The 17,210-nt window shown below is 45.7% G+C and overlaps 1 protein-coding gene across 1 annotated transcript in view; it reads left to right on the top strand.

Annotated features, from left to right (window-relative positions):
• The window catches only part of LOC129044592 (voltage-dependent R-type calcium channel subunit alpha-1E), a 334,968-nt gene that overhangs the window by 244,463 nt on the left and 73,295 nt on the right, over positions 1–17,210 (top strand). The window contains exons 9-18 of the mRNA XM_063648347.1: positions 4,275–4,328; positions 4,978–5,067; positions 6,030–6,239; positions 6,992–7,104; positions 8,652–8,764; positions 9,106–9,237; positions 9,683–9,755; positions 10,664–10,781; positions 13,370–13,437; positions 14,962–15,059. Of these exons, the coding sequence (XP_063504417.1) occupies positions 4,275–4,328; positions 4,978–5,067; positions 6,030–6,239; positions 6,992–7,104; positions 8,652–8,764; positions 9,106–9,237; positions 9,683–9,755; positions 10,664–10,781; positions 13,370–13,437; positions 14,962–15,059 (1,069 nt within the window). The remainder of the gene's footprint in view (positions 1–4,274; positions 4,329–4,977; positions 5,068–6,029; positions 6,240–6,991; positions 7,105–8,651; positions 8,765–9,105; positions 9,238–9,682; positions 9,756–10,663; positions 10,782–13,369; positions 13,438–14,961; positions 15,060–17,210) is intronic.

Here is a 17,210-nt window from a genome sequence, read left to right as displayed (position 1 = left end):
CTGCAGGAGGCTGGTGAGTGGGCTGCAGAGACATCAGGGCCGGCCCCTCACTCCCAATCCTCCCATTCAAGGAGCAGCCTAGACAAGACAAGAGAAACACTCTGGATGCCTGGTTGGCTCTTAAGGTTCCCTGCTCATCCCACTTTCTTCCTCTGGGGTCTAACTGTCCTATCAAACTGTCCTAACACCTTAAGGCAGGCATCTTAGCAAGGTGAACTGAGTAAAAGTAACATAACCCAATCCTGGAGCTGAGACTGGGCTGATGGCATTTTATAATACCGTTCCTGGTGGTCACAGCAATCCATTTATTCAGCAAATATTTATTGAGTGCCTATTTTGTGCCAGACCCTGTTCTAAGCACTTGGGATACAGCAGTGAGCCAAACAGTCAACCAGCTCACCAAAGCTCTTCTCTTGTAAAGCTCTCTAGTTGGGTAAGGCAACAATAAACAAAATAATAAATGAGTAACTTATAAGACAATGATAAGGTGGTAAGTATGATGAGAAAACTGATCAAGTTAGGGGTATGGGGTATAGAATGTGCCACAGTTTTAAATAGGAGGTCAGGGTGGGCCCATTGGTGTGTAGACTTGAAGAGATGAAGGAGTGAGCCAGAAGAAGTTCTGGGAGAGGAGTATTTCAGCACCAAGTACTTAACATGGGAGTGAGCCAGGGGTGCCCAAGGAGCAGAAGGGGGAAGGAATAGGGAGGAGGAACAGGAGACAGAGTGATGGCTGACATGGGGAAGTGGGCAGCAATCGTGTTTGACCTTATGGGGCATTGTAAGGACTGTGGGCTTCACTCTGAGTGACACAAGAACCACGGGAGGGTTTTGAGCAGAGGACTGACGTGCTCTGACTTTAGACCATAAAGGAGCGTGTGCTGGCTGCATTGAGAATAGACCATAGAAGGACAAGGCTGGAAGCAGAGGGACTAGTAGTGCCGCCGTCCAGGGAGGAGATAATGGTGAGAACAGGTGTTTTCCTAAGCCTTGAGCTGTCATCAGTTCTCACCCTGTGACTCAACGTTAGGAATAGTTCTCAGCTGCCTGTGAGAATAGGTCTAAACCTATCATGATTTCATTAACCCACAGAGCCACCAGATTCAAGTTTGGCTGTGGCTCAGATGCTTATGAAGGGCATCAATCACCCCCATACTTGTCAATAAAAAGGATGGGTTTGCTTTCTTTATTATTTTAAAGGTTGGTTTGCATTAGTATTATATATCTTCATTTTCTTCCAGAGGAACAAGTGATTTCTTAAATAAAAACTACACATATGACAGTATCTTTTCTCTATTCCTAATAGAAAACATAGCACAAAAGTGAGGTCACAGAGGAAAAATTTGGAGTATGATTTAGTGCTTAGTTGCTTGAGCCTTATTCTTCTGTAGGAGCTTTGGAATGACACTATGACACTTACTGTGACTGCCAACACACAAAAACCCTCTCTAAGCTCTGCAGTCAACTTTTGGTGACCTCCAAGGGTTGAGAGGGTACATGTATGATTGCGATCTGCACTCCCTTGTAGCCTCTGGAAACATGAGCAATGCGTATTGACTATACTTACATTTCGCCCTTTCTCCTCCAAGGCTGTTTTGTAGGGATGAAGTGGACACGAATATCCCCTACCATTTCCCAGAATGGTAACTCAGGCTTACCATGGGAGGTCAAGCAGATTTGCCTGTAGGCCAGGCAGGCAGCTTGATGGTCCCAGCTGTCGTTGGCTTTCTCGGCGGAGGAGCCATCTGACAGACCGCTAAGAGAGCTGGCAGCAGACCCAGGAAGGAGCCCTCCCAGCCCTGGCCACCCCGCACAGGTCATGTGGCAGGGTATGCTGCTCGCTGGGGCTCTGCTTTTCAAATACTTGCAGAATTCCAAGGCTTCCCTTTCTTCCAGTTGGCAAAGCCAGCTCTCTCCTCCTTCTAAGAAAAAAGACGCACTGCGACGTCAAAGTGTGCTTCCTGGCCCTTCCCTTTACAAATGGAGCGCCAGTGAATCAGAGACAGATGGGTTACATTTCCCTGGAAAGACACTCAAGTTCTAAAGCGAACTTGGCAAAAGGCATGGGGTGAGGAGGAAGGGGGGTGGCTTCAGCAAATCCAGAGCCCTTGAGTGCTTCCCAGAGATCTCGGCAGCACCACACACCTTCCATCTGTCCTGGGGGGTCCCCAGATCTGCCCACCCCAAAGCCCAGACACTGTGCACAGCAAAAGTGACTGTCTGGCTAAGATAATTAAAGTTGCTATGAGGTATTTTAACAAGTTCCTAATTTTTAAATGATGCCCTCCAAACATGTCCTATAAAATGACTTAAAAACCCTTTATGTCTGCGGAAGGAGTGCCGCACCAATAACACTTAATCTGTTAATTTAGCGTTTTGCCAGAGGCTATACTTAAAAGAGAAAGCAAACATTTATGACTTGGTAATAATGGCCATCTGGTGAGTACCATCTAAGCCTTAAAATATTCCCCTCCCTAGGAAATACATTATGTACTCTCAGTTTTATCTGTAGCTGGAATTATGGTAATGACTTTAACCTTTCCTAATGTCCTTTTACTTGTTAAAAGTGTTTAAATTAAACCATTGTTTAGTAGGGTCTGAGGCTAGCTCTCCCCCAGCAGCTGGGATCTTAGGGAATGTTTACCGAGGTCTCCGGCTCCCTGGCCTATGGGTTGAGCTCAAAACTCATCCCGTCACTCCTCATAGGGCATGCAGGATCCCACCAGACTTGGGAGAGAAGGGCTGTTTTGTTGGTGCACTTGGAGGGATGCTAGTGAGGTTTGGTCTAACAAGTCTTAGAAAATATTCCCCTTCAGATGATGCCACCTCAGTAGAGTATGGGACTGCTCCTGGGGGCGCCAAGTGGGAAGAGTACAGGGGACTGTCTGGTGTCATTTTAGAACTCCAACAAGCAAATATATTATTTCATCATCAACCAGTCCTTCAGTTCTCTAACACCAACTAGGTGTTCAACAATCAGTTAAATTCTAACACTAAATACTACCTCAAATTAGCATAGACCCCACAGGTTAAAGGCTCGGTTCCACTGGACTGCCCCCACTTTAGATGGCAGCCAAAAGTGGGGTCTCCAGGCAACCAACATATCTGCCTGGCTGACTACAAATCTGGGGTTCCCACAACCATCCCCCCACTCCCCACTGGTTCAGTAATTTGTTAGAATGACTCACAGAACTTTGGAAAAACCATACTGTATTATAAAGGATACAACTCAGGAACAGCCCAATAGAAGAGGTGTATAGGGCAGGGTATGGTGGTGGGGGGCGCAGAGCTTCATGTCATCTCTGGGAACACCACCCTCCCAGCTCATTGATGTGTTTACCAACCCAGATGCCTCCTGAACCCCAACATGCTGAACCCCAACATTTAGCATGCCCATCATTACATAGGCATGCTCGATTAAACCATCGGCCATTGGCAATTAAACTCATCTCTAGTGCCCCCTCCTCCCTAGAAGTGGGAGTAGAGGGAGGCTGAAAGTTCTAGCCTCTAGTCCTGTGGCTGTTTGTTCTGGCTACAAGCTACCTCCTCTAACCTATCCAGGGCCCCTCTCTCCTCCATGAGTCATTTCATTAGCATATGAAAGACTGCCAGGAACCAGAGACAAAAACCAAATACTTTTTTTATTTTATCTTAGGGACAAATTCATGATTGGCCCAAGCCTCTTTGGCTCAGGCTCTGGTCAACCAACAAAGGATGGAAGCGATGGGGACAGGAGGAAACCCACAAGCCCCCTTCCTGTCTCTGAGGACCTTTGGGCATCTTCCTCTGACTCCTCCTCAGAGACATAGAATAAAGCGCAAAACATGGGCTCCGCTCCTGAATGAGGGTGTAGATATTATAACCCATGGCCACTGGCAAGAGAAGCTAAGGAAGCTGTTGCTGCTAGAAGTTCAAGGAGTTAGGAAAGACAGGAAGCTGGGTGGAATTAAAAACGGAAATGGAAATTTTTCATTCCTGTCAAGGATTTTAGCCTCTTCCTCTCTTCTCACAAGTATCCTCCTGAACAGGTGTATCAGACACAGAACTGATTGTTACCCCAAGCACCCCCTCCCTGAGGCTTCCTTTCTGTTCTCAGGAGCTCTCCATGCACCCTCTGTGACACTTGTTTTCTTTCTGATGCTGGTGCCTGTGACAGGCTCTGAACTCTGCTCTCTCTCTGTTGCCCTGAGCTGGAGTTGTCCCTGAGGGATTTTCATCTTGCAGAATAATTTGGCATTTACAGATAATTTACCAAACCATTTGTTTCCATATAGAGGAAGTCATGCTCGCTGAAGAAAATAAAAATGCTGGAACATCTGCCTTAGAAGGTAAGGAAATGTTTTGATGCCTTATTCCAGTTGCATTTGCCCCCTCTTAGGCGATGGCAATCTCTCTTGATCAGAAGGGGAGAAAGAAATGAAGGACGGTGTTCTGGGATTTGAAATGAGAGTCTTTCTGTCATAAAATCCCTCATGCTTTAAAATGAAGAGAATTGAGTCACATATTTAAATGCCTTTTAAAGTGATGAAAATGAAACCCAAGAGTTGCTTTGTTCCAGGGCATGTGATTGATACTGAGCAAGGAAAAGGCCATCCTACAACCAATGCTATCTAAAGGGACCTTCTCTTAAAATGTGTGGGAATCACCTTGAGACCACTTTCATTACCAGGAAGTGGCATTGTAGATGAAGAGCCAGGACAGATGGATACAGAGTGCCTGTTTACCTCCTGCATTTAGATAGGCTCTAGCATGGCTTCCAGAGCCCTTGTGTTGCAGGAAGGTGCTGGTGAGCACAGCATTTGTGGTCCGGTAGACATCCTTGATTTCTGTTACCCTGGCTCAGGTATTAAAGGCAGATAGATGCCTGTGTTACAGGGGCCTCACACAAGGCCTCTTGCCTGCATTCCTCAAAATTTTGTCCAGAATGGTCTGGGTGTACTTGTGGCCTCTCACTGGTCTTCCCTTTCCCTGGTGCAGTGCTTCGAAGGGCAACCATCAAGAGGAGCCGGACAGAGGCCATGACTCGAGACTCCAGTGATGAGCACTGTGTTGATATCTCCTCTGTGGGTAAGTGGATCCAGTTAGATCTTTTACTGCTCTGAATCTCCCATGAAAAGGGAGATCCTGTCCTTTGAGAAGCACCACAAGGAGGGAAAGAATCCAAACAGTCCAGAATTTAGGAATGTAATTAAGGAAAAGAGTGGAAATCGAATCTAGATTACAATGATTTATTTAAAAAAAAAAAAAAAAAAAGGACCTGGGGATGCTGTTCACATGAAACATGGGATTTAGGGCTAAGAATCCAACCCAAGTTTTTCAGGTGTGGCAGATGTATTCCATTTGCAGAAGTATCCGCCCTCTCCTGGGAGTGATGATGAGAACCCACTTTGGGACATTGTTCAAAGGATCCTGAGGACCTGTTGCTTCCAGGGACACGGATGTGAGATCTTGAAGCCATCTGCTTAACAACAGTAGCCCCCACCTACTTCCATCATGTGAAATTTAAACTAATTCTGATTGGCAATTCTTTAACATTAAGTGTTCCATCTCAGGTGCTTCTAGAGATTCTGGCTGATGGCAGGGTTTTCCTCCCCAGAAGAAGGGAAAGGTCTTGTTCCATCCTCAAAAGCAGAAGAGACTTACAACGCTCATTGCTGTTTTGTGCCACCAGTGGTAGAAATATCACCAGTGTAGCAGAAGAATTCCAGTGCTTGAAGCTATTTTAAAAGGAAAGGGCAGAAAGAAGCCCAGTCTGTTGCAAACATAAACACAATCCTATTAAGATTCAAGACGCTGGTGTCCTGCCTGGGGAATCTTCCCATTTCTTAGGACTGAGAGTGCCCAGAGAGGAAAAACAGGGTCACTGCCTATAGAAACTACTGAGCCCATAAGATGGGGATTCCCCACACCTGCAATGTGGCAGACACCTTGCCCTGGGACTAGAGCAGCCAATCTTGCCCTTCGAATGCTCCCTGGCCCGGACCACAGGATATTTTGCAGCCTCATTCTTCCTTACTTCTCCCGCTTAGGCACACCTCTGGCCCGAGCCAGTATCAAAAGTGCAAAGGTAGACGGGGTCTCTTATTTCCGGCACAAGGAAAGGCTTCTGCGCATCTCCATTCGCCACATGGTTAAATCCCAGGTGTTTTACTGGATTGTGCTGAGCCTTGTGGCACTCAACACTGCCTGTGTGGCCATTGTCCATCACAACCAGCCCCAGTGGCTCACCCACCTCCTCTGTAAGTAAAGCCTCTCTCTAAAGCCTCCTCTGCTGGTCCCCATGTCGGGCAGCTTGATGTGTGTGTGAACGCAAGACAGCAAAGCACCCTGCTAGGAGAGGTTCTACCTCTTCACGCTGTGAGGGAGGCCACATCGTCCTCAAGGGGGCTGGAGTATCTCATGACTGTTTCCAGCTTTCATTCTTTAGGTAAACAGATCATTGTTGATGAATCAACAAGATAGCATAGCGTTATACCTTTGGGTACCATAAAGCCTTCACTTCCTTTCTTAAGGAGGCTCAATGATCAGGAGTTTTGATCATTGAAATCCTGGGCAGGAAGTTCTCAGGGCAATGGAGATCTCAAATAGACCAGAAGAAGAGCTTATAGGTCAGCTCCAGATTAGACTGCCACTGGGTGTGAGTGAGGGTCAGGGGCCTGTCCCTGCCAGGCATGTGGGGAGGAATCCAGCTCTTTGATCAAAGCCGTAGTAAGTCCTCTCTTTCCCCCCGAGGGCCCTCTACCATATAAAGGCCAGTGACAGGCCTACCTATTGAAAGAGAGCAATGCTGATCTCTTGAGTGTGCCTGGGACTTGGCCTGGGTCAGAGGGTATTCGGACATCATTAGGCTCTGTCCAGCCCTGGCCTGATGTGGCCACCGAATGTCCTGACATGTGTTGTTGTGAGATCCTCTGTAGGTGGGTGTGTTAGCTGAGAAGTGCATGAGCCCACCCCACATGTGGAACCAATGCTCTACTTTTAATACTTCCAGACTATGCAGAATTTCTGTTTCTGGGACTCTTCCTCTTGGAGATGTCCCTGAAGATGTATGGCATGGGGCCTCGCCTTTATTTTCACTCTTCATTCAACTGCTTTGATTTTGGGGTAAGTCCTTGGAAGCCTGCCTCTGCTCCTGCTTCGTGTTGATATGCCCTGGTTTTAGATAAGCAGCTTACTCCTTCCTCAGCATGAGGCACTGAAATCAGAATATGTAAAAGGGGAATAGATAAGATTAGCTAAAGGGAATTCAGAAGTGAGTGAATCCTTCCCATGCAGGGTTTGTTTGTTTTTCTGAGCTCTTTGATTTTCAATATTTTTATTAAAATGTAACACATACATTATAGAGGGTACATTTAAGTGTATAGCTCCATGAGAGTTTACAAAGCTACCCATAGCCAGAGTTTTGAACCACTTATTATCTTGGGGGAAGCCTGAAAAGGACAAAGGACTTGATTTTAGAGGTGGTTCCATAGGAAAGAGAAGCTTATATATTTGTTTTTCTACTTCAGTTTAAAATTGGGATAATTATCTAAATAGACCCTCATTCAAACACACACACACACCCTTATATTAGCAAGTCCCCACAGAGAATATCTCAGTCAGCTGTTTACTTTCTAAATAGTATGGATATCTAAATGTATACATTGTGCTAACACTTCAAGGTGCTTTCACGTATCTTTTATTTTTGTCCCCTGACGCTTACAGGAGTCCTATGAACTATATTACATTTCAGGAGTTAGCCTTCCCATTTACACAAGAATAAATAGAAGCTACTGTGCCCAAGTTCATACACCCAGTTAGCAGCAGAACTGGGTCGCAGAACTTTGGGCTCCTGAACCACTTCTCTTTCTGCCAATCCCACTACTTTTTCTGCCAAAGCTTCAGTTAGGTGCTAAAGATTTTGAACACTTGCTAATCTACATTTTAACTTGGAACATATGGTTCTGAGTACGGGCAATTTTCAGGCATAACAGCTAGTGAGAGATCACTTTAACCTCAGTTTCTTTGTGTCCATACCTTTCGGCATTGCTATCAGGATTAATAGTTGTTGTTTCTCCTAGCACACTATCTAGAACATAGTGGACATTCAATAAATATATAATTAAAATAAAGGAAATAGAAATGTTCATCTGAAATTGCTGCATCTTGTAGCAATCAGATCCTACATCACCATGAACTGTCACATTGCGGGATGCAAGACCTCCATGACTGAAAGATATTTATTATATCAAGGACCAAAACGTTCTTGTTAGCACTAAATTTTAGGATGATGAGAGAATGTAGACCTTCTCTGAGATTTCTGTATTGAGAAGCAACTTGTACTAATCCAGATCAGTTTCCTTGGTTTGAGTACCACTCCTTTGTCAGAGCAGCAGAAGTAGCAACTGGCTGTTGTAGTTTTCACCAAGGACAGGAGTCAGTAAGCCAATCTACAGTATGAAGGATTAAATTTAGGAAGGGGATTGGAGAGCAATGAGAGAGAGGTGGCAGCTTCCCACATAGGTAGTTCTACTGAAGGTAGGGCTGGTGGGAGAGGAGAGTTTTTATTTCCCCATCCCCCACTGAGAGCTGTTGATGGTGTGCTGGGTGCTAGAATGCCCCCTCTTCTCCTCCTCCTCCTCCTCTCACTGTGGCTGGCATTGCCTCTCTAGGTCACAGTGGGCAGTATCTTTGAAGTGGTCTGGGCAATCTTCAGACCTGGTACATCTTTTGGAATCAGTGTCTTGCGAGCCCTCCGGCTTCTAAGAATATTTAAAATAACCAAGTAAGTGATCAGAATTTGGATTTTTCCCAATGACTTTGAGAGTAGAACCTTTTTTCTGCCTTATATTTTCTTCCATCTTCTTTTTCCCCCTTAGGGGGAAAGTATCCCTTCCCTGCCCCACCCCTTTTCTATTCTTTAGCTCTTCCTTCTTATCCAAAGATTAAACAAAAATATCTATGGTGCCACATTCCCAAGGGGAGCAATAGGTTGCTGCCCTTTTTACTTCCTACAAATATACAAATGCAGCTTATTTCATAGACTACCAGGCATATGCTGAGCTGGGCTTGGGGGGTGACTTGGTATGCAGTGTTCACAGCTGTCACATTGTCTGGGTTTTGTAGGTATTGGGCTTCCCTACGGAATTTGGTGGTCTCCTTGATGAGCTCAATGAAGTCTATCATCAGTTTACTTTTCCTCCTCTTCCTCTTCATCGTTGTCTTTGCTCTCTTAGGAATGCAGTTATTTGGAGGCAGGTAAGTGCCCAGAAGCTTTCCATCCAAAGGAGGCTCAAAACCCAGTCATAGCCTGTGTTGGGCTAGGGTCATTAACTCGATCACCATGTTACTATCCTGTCTGCCTTTGCCCATGGCTTGAATTAACCACTGAGTGAGTGCATATGTGGAGTAAACGTCTCTGCTTTTATTCCTTTCATGCTGTACAGGGTTCTCATTCCGGGGAATGATTTCTTTGGTGCTATCCCTGAAATGTGCAGCGTGGGCACATCCTTCAAAGTGCATAGTTTATCAGTAGTAGTCACTGTTACAGTCTTTGTAAGTTATGTGAAATGGGGAAAAAGTAGGGAAGAGGGGGGTTGTAGAAGAAAGGAGAAAAGAAATGATGAAAGCTGTGGTCTTGGGGGATGGAAAACTTGGTATGTGAGATTTTCGTTTCATTATTTTCTCTAATTTTGTTTTTCAGGTTTAACTTTAATGATGGGACTCCTTCGGCAAATTTTGACACCTTCCCTGCAGCCATCATGACCGTGTTCCAGGTATGAGGCCAGCTGATGGTTCACAAGTGCTGCATGGGGTCCCTTGGACTGCACACTGCAAGACAAGGATGAGTTTCAGGATAATTCTGTTTTTCCTTTCCAGGCGCCTCCCAGGGGATTGAGGCACTCTTTGTAGTTGAGCAGTCATTACTACAGTAATCCCTAGAACTTCTGTGGCTTTGTTCTTACCAATAGTAAGAGAGCTCTCTTGGGACCATCTTACTGTCCTTCTCTCACACCTGTGAGTTTGCAGGAGACATTGAGTCTGAGGCATTCAGCCAAGAATCACATCTATGGTTTTCTGAAATCTAGGGGCATCTTCTAACCCATTTAATGAGGTATCCATTAAATGGTGTTTATTTAACAAGGTCTCTTTTCCACCCCTACTCCCCCCAAAACTCAGCTGTTTAAATCATGGGGAAAACTCAAAATCAATAGTGTCTTAGGCCTAAAGAAAAATACTATTTGGCCAGAATCTGAGGTTGGACCACAACCCAAGTTTCCTGAACTGCAGTCCACAAGGCTCTTTCCAATCATGCTGCTGTTCCAGACCCTGTATCTGGGCAGCTCTGAGGACAGTTAGGTAATGACCAGACCACCTGATCTGTGTCATTTCCACAAGGACCTTGCAAAACTGGAGGTGGGAGACATTCTGAAGTTGGAGGAACAGAACCTTTCCCTTTGATGCTCTCCTTCCATTTTCAATGCCTAAAATTCTTTTCCATATGAAAAGAAAGTTTAGGATTATTTATGGGAATGACTTTTTTTTTTTTTTTTTAACTCCCTGGCAAGATTGTCAAGCAAGGGAGTAGATGCAAAAGACACAGGCCCAGAATTTGCCCTTGGCATTGGCTCTATTTTCTCCTCCAGCCCAGGTTTCTGATGCGCCTGTCATTTGCTTTGTGTAGATCCTGACGGGTGAGGACTGGAATGAGGTGATGTACAATGGGATCCGCTCCCAGGGCGGGGTCAGCTCAGGCATGTGGTCTGCCATCTACTTCATTGTGCTCACCTTGTTTGGCAACTGTATCCTTTTTAAGATGCACCTCCTCAAGCTGCCTGCCTTCCTGGACCAGCATTTGAGGAGGCATTGGTGGTGGTGGTGCTAGAGCTTGGGTTGGTGGGACAGGGGCGTGGACATTGTTTGGTGTACTAAAGTAAATAAGGATCCTGATCTGAAGGACTTTATGTACTAGTTGGGTAAAGAATACAAACATAAACAAGATAGAGTATTATCCAAATCTGTCGTGTATGCAAAGAATAACGTAGGCTGTTACATTGAATGGTTGGAGGTACTATGAGCTGGGGAACATTAGACAAAGCAGAGATCACTGTAGGCTGAAATAGGCACATTATACCACTAATGAATTAATTACATGCTAATGTAGAACAGAGCCTACCACATAGTAAGATCTCAAAAAATTAGTGTTAGGATTAATGCTATTACTGCTAATTATAGCAAATATGTATTGTATTTGGGCTAGACGTGAGACCTTAAACTAAGTGCTTCATAGGCACTATTTCATCTAATCCTTACAAGACAGAGAAAAAATATCTCGAGTAAAATAACTACTAAATTGTAAAGGGAGACTAAAGTCCAGTTCCATCTAACTCCAGTGCCCTATCCAATCACAAGATCTAGAACAGGAGATTTAGGTTTTAATCCCAGCAACTCTGTGTATCAGCTGTGTGGCCTTGGGAAAGTTACTTAATCACTCCAAGCTTCTATTTTTTACAACTGAAAGGAGAATAATAATATTTATCTCCTTTGTTTGTGGTGAATACTAAATGAGATAATTTATTTGCATGTGATTTATAATTCCAAACTTCTATACAACTGTTAGATGCTTTTGGGGAGTTGGGTTGGCCGTGAATTGGGATTAGTAGAACAGAAAGGCAGAACCATGGGACGCAGGTGTATTTTTGCATTTTCCATAGTTTCATAGAGAAGATATGCTGTTTTACGTTTTCTGCCCTGAAAACATCTAGAGGTTGGGTCAGACTAGAAGCTCAATATGAGAAACTCATGAAAAGAACACTAGGCAGTAAGTCACAGACATGGAAGCTCCATGTGTCCCAATAGCACCATCATTTTCCTGATATTCTGGGGGTAGTCAGAGCTAGGCTTTGATGCTAGAACAGTTCTATGTTCCACAACACATAGGCTTTGAAGAGAGTTGGAAATTGAGACTTCAGGCACTAGAGTATGGCATAGGAATAGATTTCATAGTGAATCATGTCTGCTGTGTGACATTTTGTTAAATGAAACGTGGAACCCTTCAGGACCCTCACAAGAAGAATGGGAGAAGTTAGCATCTCATTGGGAGATGCTCAGTAACAGGGGCTCTGGAATCTCATTCTTTTTGTCTTTAAGGACAGAATGGTGTGATGCCCATTGGTCTAGGTGGGATTCAATTCCAGCCTCCCAGAATGGGGAGATGAGCTCCCACACTGAGCTCCCTACACATCTTGTTCAGTGATTCTCTTAGTTGTTATTGCTATGGGTAGAGGCCACAGCTGTCTAAAGACCTTTTGAATGTGGCTGAACAAACTCGAAGTGCTTTTTCTGTTCCCTTACTCATCAACAATTAATGCAGAAGACTTCTGTAACCAAATGTGTGGGGTTTTTTACTCACTAACAAGCAAGCAATCCTGCAGTGGATACTAGTTGGTGTCCTCTAATTCAATTCTGACGCTATCTACCTGGAGATATCATCAGATCCCACAGGTCGATGGCTCAATCCCCAAGACTGCCCCTGCCTTACGATGACAATTGCATGCCTCAGGTTACTTTACCTGTGTTTTGAAGGCTATAATTCGGGGTTCCCACAACCCCCTTCCTGGGTTTGGTTAATTTGCTAGAATGGCTCACGGAACTCAGGAAAACACATTTACTGGTTTATTATAAAGGATATTACAAAGGATGCAGTTGAAGAGGGGCAGAGGGAAAGGCATGGGGGATGGGCACAAAACTTTCATATCCTCTCTGGGAGTGCCAGTCTCCAGGAACCTCCACATGTTCAGCTATCCAGAAGCTCTCCGAACCCTGTCCTTTTGGATTGTTATGGAGTCTTCATTACATAGGCATGATTGATTAAGCCATTGGTCATTGGTGATCAACTTAACCTTCAGCCCCTCCCCCCTCCCCAGGGGTTGTGGGGGTAGGGCTGAAAGTTCTAACTCTCTAATCATGCCTTGGTTTGGTGACCAGCCCCCATCCAGAAGCTACCTAGGGGCTACCAGATAACACTTTGGAATTTCTAAGGATTTTAAGAGTTGTATGCTAGGAAACACAGTTAAAGATCAAATAATAATTTTTCACAGTATCGTAATTTTCCTCACCCCATCTGGCCCCCAGATGGTTTGATTCAGGTATTTCTTTATCCTGGGTAAAGAGATGATATGCAGAAGGAGGGAAGAAATGTCCTCTTTCTCCTTTCAACAGAGTTGTACAACATCTCCCTCTCTGTTCTCACAGCCCCTGCTTAAGTGACTCTTCAGGGTAGCTTCTGTTCCTGTTAGTGTCCCAGGCAGGAAAGATTATCAGGTGGCCTCTCAGCCTCGCTGAAGACTTTTGCTTTTCTTATTTGCCCATCCTTAATTCATCACCCCAGACACGCTACTGAATGTGTTCTTGGCTATCGCTGTGGATAATCTCGCCAACGCCCAGGAACTGACCAAGGTAAGCATTGTTTTCTGGGGATCTGATGTTTCTCTAGTGCCATTGGGTACCCTTTGGCCTTTGGAACTCTCTCCAAAAGCCTACATTGTCTGACTCAGGCCTGCCAGGAAGGCCCTTTCTGGAAACTTCTGGACAGTTGGATAGCCACACACCCATGACGGAAGGCTGGTTCACTTTTATTGAGTTTGGTGAGCCTCAACCTAGCCCAGGGGGCCTCAAGGAACACAGAAAATAACATCTTAATTTCTATGAGCCCTCAAAGGAGTCCTTTCCAGGATCATCATGGAGAGTCAAGAAAATTCTAGAGCCCTGGTTTTAAGTTCCACCTCTGCTACTGCAGCCTATGGGTGTGTGACCTGAATCACATGACTTAACCCTTCTGGGTTTTGGTGAGAGAGAGGTCAGGGCCATCACAGTTCCTGGGCTATGGCTGTTGGGATATTCCAGTAGGCAAAGGTCATTTTGGGGAAATTTCAATGAAGCCAGATACTAAATTTCTCACAGAACTGTTCCCTTCTTTTCTCTGATTAATTTCCCCAGTGTGGGGAGGCAATATTAACAGCAGTGGGATGGTCTACAGAGATGAGTAAAAACCCTTCTCTCCACAGAGGGTGCCAATTTGGTTTTGGGCAGAGGTGCATAGCATCCTGCTGACGTTTCTGAGCTTCTTCCATGCATTCTCTGATGATCTTTCTACATCCTTGAGGGTCTTCTTATCTGCATATATGGTAGGAAAAATACCAGCTTTAGTAGCTGAGAAACTGGGTCTGAGTCCCACACCTGCCATTGGCTGTGTTGGCTTTGCTTGGACTCCTGATCTCCATTAGGATTGGTTTCTTCATGCATGAGACAGGAATGCCATATCTGCACTGTGTACCTCACAGGATTACTGTGAGGATCAAGTAAAATAACGTCTGTGAAAACCATAGCATGCTCTGAAGATGTATGTGCTCTTATTAGCTCTAGTCATTTTACCTGAGCTGGTTTTCCTTGAGTTCATCACATAGAGGGGACACTTGCAGGAATGCTGCTGAAGGGATGAGATCTCTGCCTAAGCACCCACATAGCTGTGCAGAGAAGACACTACAATGGGGCACTCAGCCTCAGCACTTTACTTAGCGGGGTCCTTGCCTGGAAGGCCCGTGCTCCATCACTTCCAGACACTGTAGGACATCTGAGAAGTGTCAGCTCCTGCCACTGACCTCCACAGCCATAGCCAGCTCCACTGAGGGCTAGGGGTTGGGGTAGACTTCTCCTGGTTCTCATGAGCAGCCTGTGGATGGCTCCAGGATGGAGACAAGGATTGCTGGCCACGCTGGAGCTGTGAGGCTACTGACTCCCAAGGGGCCTGGCCTCTGGCCATCAGAAGTCTCTGAGCCAACCTAACATCTCGCTGCCTTGTTTATCGTCTTCCTGTGTCTTCCTCACTTCACTTGGTATTCAGAACTCCTCCTTAGGAGAGCCAAGGGAAGCTACTCTCCTTCCTGGGGATCCCAGGCAAAGCCATCTCTGCTTTGTGTCTAGGATGAACAGGAGGAAGAAGAGGCCTTCAACCAGAAACATGCACTGCAGAAGGCCAAGGAGGTCAGCCCGATGTCTGCACCCAACATGCCTTCGATCGAGTGAGTCAGCTGCCCCCTTCACTGATCCCTGAGCTCCTGTGCTAACAGCCAATTCATCAACTCACAGAACTATTGGTTATAGGAGTGTACCTACTCCATGCTGGGAACTGTTCCTGAGAATACAGCAGTGAGCAAGACAGAGTCTGTTTTCATGGAACTGTTATTTCAGTGAGCGAGATAGATAATAAACATGCACATCATTTCAGATAGTGACAGGTGCTATAAGTAAATGAAACAGGGTCCTATGGTGGAGAAGTACAGGAGCTGGGTGGGAGCAGCTTATGTCAAGCCAGAAGGGATTCTCTGAAGGGGAGCTGTTTAAGCCAAGACCTAAGTGTGTAGATGACAGTCATGTGACATTTTGAAGGAAGAGTGTTCCCCAGCAAGGTTGAGTGTGGCTGGTGTGTAATTAATGAGGGGAAATAGAGACAGGGCCGGGGAGGGGGCAGGGGCCAACTCTGAGGTCCTTAAAGTCCAGGTGAAAGAGTTTAGCTTTTATTCTAGCTGAAATCACAAGAGAACTTCAAGTGGAAGGATGAACAGGATATGATTTACACTTTTAAAAAGGTCACTCTGTTCCGTGGAGCATAATGGACTGTAGGGGCCAGAGTGGAGGCAGGGAAAGAGTCTGCTCTCAGAGTAAAGTAGGTGAGAGGTAATGGGGGTTTAGACTAGGGTGGGGGAAATGGAGGGGATGAGTAATCCCATTCAGTCGGTAGTTTGGAGAGAGAGCCAACAGGATGAGCTCATGGATTAAATGTGGCAGGGGTGAGGATGAATAAAAGGGAAGAAACAAAAATTGATCCCAGGTTTTAAGGTTTTGTGGACTAAGCAATGGGTTGGGGAGTGGTGGTAGTTACTGGATCCCTGGAAACTGGTGGAAATCTAAAGTTCATTTTGAGATACTTCTAAGGCATCCAAGTGTTGAATAGGCTATTGGTTACCTGCATCAGGAGCTCAGAAAAGTCAGAATTAAAACAATGATTGGGGAAGGTTATTTGCATTTAGATGGTATTTAAGTCGTCAGTATGGGTCAGATGACCCAGAGACCCAGCTGCTGAGGACAGAGGCTGACAGTGCTCCTTCTGCTTAAGAGGAGAAACCAGCTAAGGAGACCAAGGGAGTGCAGCCAGGAGGCAAGAGAAAGAACAGGAGGCATAGTGTGCTGGAAACCTGTGAAGGAAAACTGCAGGAAGGAGGAGTGGGTGCCAGTGCTACATACTGTAGAAAAATCACATAGAATGAGGAACAGAAAAGGGACCACTGCATATGGCAAAATGAAAGCTGTTAGTGACCTTACAAGAGCCATTTTCGTGGCCAGGTTGGAACAGAACCCAGTTGAAGTGGACTAGGAAGAGAAACAGGATGTGATAAAGGAGAGTGGTGAGTCCACTGCTTCAGGGATCTAGCCTGGACCTGTGGTAGAGCTACAGGTAGTCGGCCTGGGCCCTGTGTGGCCTGGTCCCTGCGTGGTGACACAGGGGGATGTTGGAGAAGAGGCTGGGAAGTGACCGTAGAACCACATAACTCCTGTTGTTGCGTCGGGGCCTGCATGAGGACTGTGTGAGTGGTGAGTGGTGCTGGGGCATCTGTGGGAGGGTCCGAGACCCCCAAGGGGGTGGAAGTCTATCCTGGCAATGACCCTGTCATTGTTACTTGAAGCTAGTAAGGGAGGAGCCCTTGGTTGGCTAGAGCTCCAGTGAAGGGCTCCCAGGCAGCCTCTTCCTTTCCTTGTGGGGCGTGCCAGGGTTGTGTGTGTGTGTGGGGGGACCTCCCTTCTGCACGGCCATCATCTTGCCTTTGCCTTTTATAACAAAGGCCTGGCCCCTGGATCCCTCTTCTGTGAGTGAAAGAGAAAAATTCCCCTCCAAATCGTTAAAGGGTTCATAGGGAAATGCCAAAGATTGATAGGGAATATTCCTCTCTGGAATATTCTCTGGGCCTTGAGTAATTTCTACTCCACCTTCCCTGAACTCATGAGTTTGGGTTAAAAACACATACACACAGGTATCCAAAAATGTGGATGGGTAGGACTGGCTGTCACTTAGGAGTGGGTGGTTCTATTTACTGAGATGAGGAAGCCTGGGGGAGAAGTGGGTTTAGAGAGATGTGAGTTGGGACAACGCTTGGCCCAGAGTAGAAACTCACTAT

The sequence above is a fragment of the Pongo pygmaeus genome, chromosome 1 (assembly GCF_028885625.2).
Source record: "Pongo pygmaeus isolate AG05252 chromosome 1, NHGRI_mPonPyg2-v2.0_pri, whole genome shotgun sequence".
Lineage (NCBI taxonomy): Eukaryota > Metazoa > Chordata > Mammalia > Primates > Hominidae > Pongo > Pongo pygmaeus.
Note: the sequence above shows the minus strand (reverse complement) of the source record. Positions and strands in the feature narration are given on the sequence as shown.